Source organism: Vicia villosa, unplaced genomic scaffold (genome assembly GCF_029867415.1).
Source record: "Vicia villosa cultivar HV-30 ecotype Madison, WI unplaced genomic scaffold, Vvil1.0 ctg.000327F_1_1, whole genome shotgun sequence".
NCBI classification, from domain to species: domain Eukaryota; kingdom Viridiplantae; phylum Streptophyta; class Magnoliopsida; order Fabales; family Fabaceae; genus Vicia; species Vicia villosa.
The window spans coordinates 88,948-97,088 of record NW_026705147.1 but is presented as its reverse complement, the minus strand read 5'-3'; the positions used below and the strand labels follow the sequence as shown (position 1 = coordinate 97,088).

Here is an 8,141-nt window from a genome sequence, read left to right as displayed (position 1 = left end):
ATACCATGTTAAGAAGTGTGGGTTTGGCCTAACTCAACCCTACAAAACCGGCTTGTAGGGTGAGGATTGCCCCCACTTATAAGGACATGTTCAGGCCATATATTGTCCGATGTGGGACTCTTAACATGCTATTGTGAAAGCTTTACTGCCATGGTGCCATAGTTACTACAAAAGAGACAACTTGCAAAATGAAAGATGCCATAGTTACTACAAAAGAGACAACCTGCAAAATAAAAGGATATTTTTCTAACCAATTAAATTTATATATTGCAATACTAACAAAAAATTATCATGTCATGCTATTCTATTCCACCATAGTTTTCATCATCATGATAAAATGAATCATTTGCAATGGTTTCCCTTGTTACACACTATTCAGACTTTTCATTTACCTTAATTCCAGTCAAATAAAATTAGACAGTAGACACCTATAAATATGACAGTTGCAAAACAAAACATCCAAAACATAAATTGAAAGCATAATCACCTAAATTAAAGTAATTATAACTTCAAGGGAGTAATGTAATTTCTGTTTGCACTTGCTCCACCTATCAATGAAAAGAATAAGTTATAAGTTAGTTTTAATAAATTATCAGTACTAATTTTAAAAGTTTATATTATACTTAATAATCAAAAGAGAGCATATTACCTTAGGTTTGTTCCTAATTCCATGCAATATTCGAAGTCAATCACCACCACAAATTAAAGCTTCGACAGTAGTTGAATTTAAAGAAGCTCGAAATGAATTAATAACTCTCCCTCCGGCACTAAAAGTTGACTCCGAAGCCACCGTAGATATTGGAATGGTAAGAACATCTGCTGCCATACGGGACAACACTATATTTTTCACTATTCAATTTCCACCATTCCAAGGCACAAAATGACATGTGACCATTATCTTTTTTGGTTTGTAAGTTGGTTCATTCAAGTACTCTTCAATTTCCGATTTTACAGCAGGAATTACTTGTTGCTCTTCAACATAATTCATTAACAATGACCACCCTGAGGATTTTTGTGGCTCCAAAATAAGCCCATTTTGATCAACAATAGTTCTACTAGATCCTTCTTCACTATGCTCACTAGGTAGATCAACATACTCTTTATACATGTCATCAAGAGCAATACACACATTTTCTATATTTTTTCTAGCTTCATCTTTCGAATAAATTAAGGGAAAACACATGTTAACACCCATCATTTTGATCCTAGGGTCCAAAACAGAAGCAAGGGACATAACAAGATTACATTGACTCCAATATTTGTCAAATTTTTCCTTCATCGCTTCTGCCATTTCTTTCATAAAATCAGATTCATCATCGATAGCTTGATCTAAAACTAGCTTGATTCAAAACACCTCAGCAAGATATAAGTTAGCAGTTGGATATTCACTACCAGAAATAATATTTGTAACAACATTAAATACCTCTAGAAACTTAGAAACTTTTTCAACCTTTTCCCAATCATCATCATTTGGAAGAATCGTATAGCTTGGTTCTCGATCTTGAAAACGAGGGAAGACTTCTTTAAACTGCATTGCAACTGACAACATTTGATAAGTGGAGTTCCAACGAGTAGGGCAATCAAGAATTAATTTTTTACCACTAAGCTTTAGTTGTTGAACTATTTGTGAGAATGTTTGCAACCTTGCTTCAGAGTGATTGATGAACTTCACACTTTCACGCACGTTTTCAACTATTTTTGCTATTTTCCCAATACCATCTTGAATAAGCAAGTTTAGTATATGTGCACAACAACGCACATGAAATAACTTTCCATTTAACACTAACTTTCGGTGCCTTAAAATCAAAACTTTTAACTCTTTCAAACATCTATCATTGTAGAGTGCATTATCCACCGACACACTAAATATTTTATTTTCAATGCCCCAATCTTTAAGACATTTGAAGATTGCATCAGCAATATCAACACCACGCCGAGGAGGAGGAACATGAACAAAACTAAGGATGCGTTTCTGCAAAACCCAGTCAGCATCAATGAAATGGCCAGTTAACACCATGTATTATATCTTCTGATTTTTTGACTTCCATAAATTTGTGGTCAAGCAAATCTTATCACTACAAGAATTTTGGTGGTTTGGGACACTTGGATTGCGACCTTTGCTTAAAAACTGCCCTAACTTAATATCAGCGACCGTTGTCACGACACTTACGGACAACTGCCTAAACTATTTCTATAAAAATAGAGAAGCCTGTGTAGAAAGTAGGCCCGCGACAGTTCCAAAACTTAGAAAGTAGGCCCGTGACAGTTCCAAAACTGCCCTTGAACCATTTTCGTTAACATACCAAATCTCGCGACCGTTCCTTAACCGCCCTCACACTAATATCCCTGACGGTTTCTCAACAGCCGCACTCATTCACTACGATTTTCCTTCTAGAACACATGGCGTCAGTTGTTTAAACTGCCCCTTCACCTTTGAAATTCCACCTCCAAGATAAACACCACTTTCGTTCTCGCGCTTTCATTTCCCATTTAATTTTCATTTTCCCTTTAATCCTGAAAACCCTTATTTTCCCTAAATTTTAAATCACATTCTATTTTCTCTAAAATTGAAAAACCCCTGACATGGTTATTCTTGTTAATCTCAAATCCCATAATCGAAAAACATAACTCTTCTATCACATCTCACCCTCGTTTTGATATTTATTTTGATTTTCCACTCATTGCATTTCTAATTTCCATTTCGATTTATTGTTCCTTAGGTTTCGGTTTCAATTTGACATGCACTATATTTCCTTGTTTCAATTTTGGTTTGAATATCAATTTCGTTTTCGATTTCGATTTACTACTCACTACATATTCCAGTTTCGATTTCAGTTTCCATGTTTTGATTTCAATTTTCATGTTTCGATTACAATTTGAAGGTATTTCAATTTCCAGGTTTCAATTTCAATTTGTGTTTAAGTGCACTTAATTATTTTGTTGAATTATGATGTTCTTGTGACTTAATTTGGTAACATGAACTTGTTCAGGTCGTTGAATGTTCAATATCAATGGAGCAAATGATGAGTGCTGATGAAGTGTTCTGCACAGGACTACAGTGATTATTTCCTCTGTTACATCTCTAACATATAAAAAAACTAGGTAATTAAACTTCACTTTTAATCAAACATTTTCTCTTTATCTTAAATGTTTTATGTTCCCATTCATTCTAGTCCTCAAATATTATTTTATTTTGAAAATGTTGTGCTTCTTTTTTAATAGGCATGACAATACTTGATGCTATGAGATACATTCGACCCGATGTATCTACTATTTTGTGTTGGATTTAGCAACAAGGTAAGCTTTAGTTATTTTTCTGTGCAAGATCACTTTAATTCTCAAAGTTACCATCGGTAAAAGCTTTAGTTATTACAAATTCCTGTTGAATGCCAGTAGACCATGGGCTATATGTGTAAAGATGATTGTACTTAAATCATAATAAATTATTTCATATATAGGTTTTATCCAATCTATGTAACTTAATGCTAATTAACAAATGGTGGTAGTTGTGTTAAGCTTTAGAGAGTGTTATTTTGCTTGATGAAGATTGGTCTGTTCTCTTTTTTTCATAGTAGTTGTCTGGAAAAGCAGGGAGGGAGCTGAGTTGTGCTATTTAGGTTCTTTGTAAGATAGAGGTTTGGTGTGAGTGCAGTTAAAATTTGTGGGTGCAGAACTATCGTGTTTAGTCACTCTCAAAGGCCAAATAAAACACCAAAGAATCACTTTTGAGTTGATAAGTATTTAGAACTCATTGCAAACTTTTGTTTCTTATTTTAGCATAGAACTTTTGTTTATCAAGTTTGATTATGCAGTTTGATAATAATTTTAAACTATTTATTAACATAACAAACATAGATATTGTTTTATGCTCCTCATGTTTTGAACCTTGTTAAGCTAATCTAACATTTTTTGTACCAATTATTTCAAAAGTATAGGAACAAGAACCAACAAAACATAATCATATTAGTTGAAATCTACTTATAACTTAAAACTTTCATGGCCAAATGCTAATTTTAATATCAAGTGACAATTAGCAATTGTTTTGATTTTATGATAATTTTGACTATATTTGAGGTAATGATGATTCTGTTAAATGAATTTTGTCTTATAAGTGTATAAATATGATATCTAGATGTGCTTGGTTAATGATCTTAGTTTCTTTATGACTGTTTGAGACTAATATTTGGATAATGGGAGACTTTTTGTAAAAAAAATTTACCCAAAATATATAGGCACCACTTTGCTTAATACTTGGTTATGTTTCTCTTTTATTTTGATAGTAGTTAGATTAAGGTAGTTAGATTACTTTCTTTTAATCTCATTCAACTCAATAGAATTGTATATAAAGACGAAGATAGTGAAAATTGACTAAAAAAGATATCTCTAATATTATGTAGGCTTAATGTTATAAATATAGTGCTGCTAGTGGATGCCTTATGTAGAAGTTTACATGTATCATTTTTGCATTCTATAAAGACTCATTGCCACACCAAACTTTTTGAATATTATTTTCATATATCTTTCCTTCTTTTTGTGGTTTTTGAAGAATATGTATACAACCATGAGTTATTTAACTTTTATAAATCTCTTTGTGATATTGGTATGTTTTCTTTTTTATATAGACAGATTGCCTATAGACTAAAGAAAATTTGCCACTGTGAAAATGTTTGGTGAGTTTTTGTAGTGGTTTGGAAGTGTTTTTCAAATAAACTTAACTATTCATTAGATTGTCTTTACCTTATTTGGTGTGTAGATAGATGGCGTGGAATCACTCAACAATGTTCTGCTTATTGGAATGACTAACAAAAAGGACATGCTTTTATGAAGCACTCTTAAGGTAATCTATTTGACTATATCCTTTGTTCTAGATCTTAGCATATTCTTTTCCTAAAAGTAAAAATATGAACTGTTAGCATTGATATGCTTTAGTTTTGTCAAATCTACTTGCAATCTGAATGTTTTGTTTATAGAATGTTAGAAGTTGAGCACGTGAGGAAATGCATGAAAAGCAAATGAAATAAATCAGAGGGTGAGAATTCAAAATAGACTAGTGAATTTGATCAGATTAGAAACTGTTGCAATTAGAAAAGTTGAAGAAAGGGCAAGCTTCACATTTTTGTTCTATGTTTTTCTCATTTTTTTAGTGTATCTTAATATGAAAGTTAAATTGTTTTGTAAATATTTAACGGGACCTTGATGATGGTAAAGTTAGATGACTAAGCTCAATGGTGGTAAAGTTAGATGAGTAAGCTTGAGTGATGTCTGAGATGCTTTTTTTTAATCTATTGTTGAATTTAACAATCCTGAGCTTGTTGATGTGTGAGATGCTTTTTTTGTCTAGACAAGTAGTGAATAATTGGTTTTATATCGATTTATATTTTTATTTGTCAATTCCTAAAATTTCCATTTACCTATTTGTGCAAATATTTGCTTAGGTTGGTTCACGATTCTGCTTGAACCCAAATAAAATATTAGGTGGCAGCTTTGGAGGTCCAACTCTGTATGAGAATTCATTCTATGTGTCACCAAACCAGGCACCAACCTACATGCTCTTAATTTTGCACTCTTAATTTCTCTAGTTTTGTACTGAAAATAACTAAATCTTGTTTGTGTTTTAACCCTTTTATGTCAGTTGTTGTAGATTTGAGCTTTGTAGAGGAAGAAAAAGGCTGGAACGTTTGCAACGAAGGTCAAAGCAAAGACAAGGAGGAAAAGGCATGAGATGGAAAATCCAATGGAGCCTCATGAGTTTTGCAGATATGTGGAAAGATTAAACTTAAATTCACATGCTTTTCATCAAATTTAAGGATGGGCTATTCACCTTAGAGTGGTTTTGTTTGGAATTCCATTCTTTAAAGTGGTTTTCATTTTGAGAATTGTTTTATGTGTTCAATTGTAGATTTAGGATGTACATGTTTATGTTACCATCAACCTATGATCTGTTTCATAAAAGGTATATTACCTTGATTCTGTTATATTTTTTTAATTCATGTGGAGATTATTTCAGGATTTGCTCTACTCTTCCTTAAGCTATAGTTATATTCTTAAAATTCTTGAATGTTAGTATAAATTATTAATTGACTTTCTTTTTTAAGTTAGTAGCTTGTTTAAGAAAATAAGAAGATATAGAGTGTGTCCCTTACGGTCTATTTGGCTTAAGGAATTATGTTGAATAAAGTTTGTTGACATTCTGATTTTTTTTTACTAAATTAATAAATTTAGCGGGGGTTATAAACCTCCGTTAGTTTTAAACCGTCCCAAATAGCATTGAGGACTAAACACCAAATAAAATTCACGACCGTTTGAAACTGTCGCAACTCGAATTGAAAAAAAATCGAAGTGAAATTCACGACGGTGTGCAACTGTCGCTACTTACAATTTATGACAGTTTTTTACCCGTCGCGGTTGATAACGACGGTTGGAGTGGCGGTTTTTGCAACCTTCGCAGTACACCCTGGCGACACACGTTTCTGCGACAATTATGCAACCGTCGCACCTTGACATTTGTGGCGGTTCAAACCGTCGTAACCAGCCAAAACCAACCGTCGCAATTTGCCAATTTTCTTGTAGTGTATTTACTTTCCTCAAAGTAGACTTCAACTTTTTTCTTTCAGCTTCATAAACAGCAATGCAATCATTCTTCAATGCTTTTCGACTAATTTTCTCATATGAAATATTAGAACATTTCATCATAAAAAGAAAACCTTCTTCTTCAACAATACTAAATGCATGTTCATGCATCATAATCCAATGAGCAGTGGCTTCTCGTTGTCTTTCATGGTCATACTTAGCCCCTACGTTCATAAGTAGCGGTCCAGAAAGCTTCTCATCAATCATGCTTTTTGATGGCTGAAAATTTAATTTTTTTGTTGTGCTGCTAGCTTCTTGTAAACATGACAAATCTATTTTAAATGTCTCATCAAATGACTACTTGATCCACTAGCAACAACAACATAATTCTTTTTACAGTGTAAACATTGCCATTCTTTCCATTCTTTGATTCCACTTTTTTGAAGTGATCCCAAACTAGAGAAGTTTTCTTCCTCTTGGACCCTTGAATAATAATGTCACTGCTCTCAACATTTTCTTCATTCACAACTTCATTTGCTGTTGATGGTGTTGATTCATTTGTTACTGGCTCTTGATTTGTATTTGCATCTAAATCAATGATAGGATTCAATAAATTTTGGCATTCTTCTCCATCTTTTGGTGGTGAACCTCCAAATGATTCAAGTGAGGTACTATATGACATCTCTACAATAAAAAAAATAAAGCCACAAGTTCCATTAAAAAATTATTAAAATTTTCAAACAGAAAATCCTCAAAACATAGTTATCTATTTAGTTTATTCCAAAAAAAAAAGATTCTGGAAGAACAGATACAGAACAAAGTAATAGAATAAAATCTTCATAACAAAGCTATAGTTTATTCTACGAAGAACATATTCGGAACACGGTAAAAAATGATAAAGCTACTAAACACAATCAGATAATGAGGAAATAATATTTAACTCTACTAACAAACGCTGTTGAATCTGGATGACAGGTAATGTAGAGATGAAATTTTGATGATATTAGAAACAAATTAGATGGGTATTATTTTGAATGGAATCTAGGAAAGAGACTAGATTTTTTCCTAGAATAGAGAATAAAGACTGAAGAGTTAGAGAACGAATGATGAAGAAATTCTCTAAAACCTAAAAAGAAGACTAAAGGTTTTGATTTTGGAAAATGGAACATTAGCAAATGTGAATATTTAAAAACTTAAAAATAGTTAATGATAATAAAGTCAAAATAGAATATAAAAGGATATAAATTAAAGGGTTAATAGTAATTAACCTCTGTAATGTTAGCGAATTTTTCTTTTCCCCCTCTATACCTTTTGGCAACGGTTTTTTCAAAAAAACTGGTACCTAAACCTGCCTTTGGCAACGGTGGGGGATAAACCGAAACACGCTCATATTACAGGGGGTAAACTACTATTAACCCTAAATTAAACTATAGATAAATGCTACAATATTTAAAAAGCGTTATTTTTTAAGTGGTAGTTTAAAAAAAATAAAATGGTATGTTAAAAGTCACATGTACGTGTTGTTTTACTAAATTAGAATAGAAGTTTTTTTTTGTGTAAAAAAAAAAAGT

The 8,141-nt window shown here is 32.2% G+C and overlaps 1 protein-coding gene and 1 long non-coding RNA gene across 5 annotated transcripts; one reads left to right on the top strand and one right to left on the bottom strand.

Annotated features, from left to right (window-relative positions):
* Window positions 1-853: 853 nt before the first annotated feature.
* Window positions 854-2,017, bottom strand: LOC131626870 (zinc finger BED domain-containing protein RICESLEEPER 2-like). Its single transcript, XM_058897706.1, has 2 exons — window positions 1,424-2,017; window positions 854-1,339 (listed from the first exon to the last, which is right to left on the bottom strand). The coding sequence occupies exons 1-2, from the start codon at window positions 2,015-2,017 to the stop codon at window positions 854-856; spliced, it is 1,080 nt and encodes a 359-aa protein (XP_058753689.1).
* Window positions 2,018-2,189: 172 nt separating this feature from the next.
* LOC131626884 (uncharacterized) lies at window positions 2,190-5,970 on the top strand. 4 transcript variants are annotated; one of them, XR_009291340.1, is made up of 7 exons: window positions 2,190-2,882; window positions 2,991-3,102; window positions 3,223-3,297; window positions 4,623-4,670; window positions 4,754-4,837; window positions 4,971-5,029; window positions 5,436-5,970. It is a non-coding gene; the product is annotated as an uncharacterized LOC131626884 (long non-coding RNA). The 4 variants fall into 4 exon arrangements; XR_009291341.1 differs by lacking the exon at window positions 4,623-4,670; XR_009291339.1 differs by lacking the exon at window positions 4,971-5,029.
* Window positions 5,971-8,141: the final 2,171 nt, after the last annotated feature.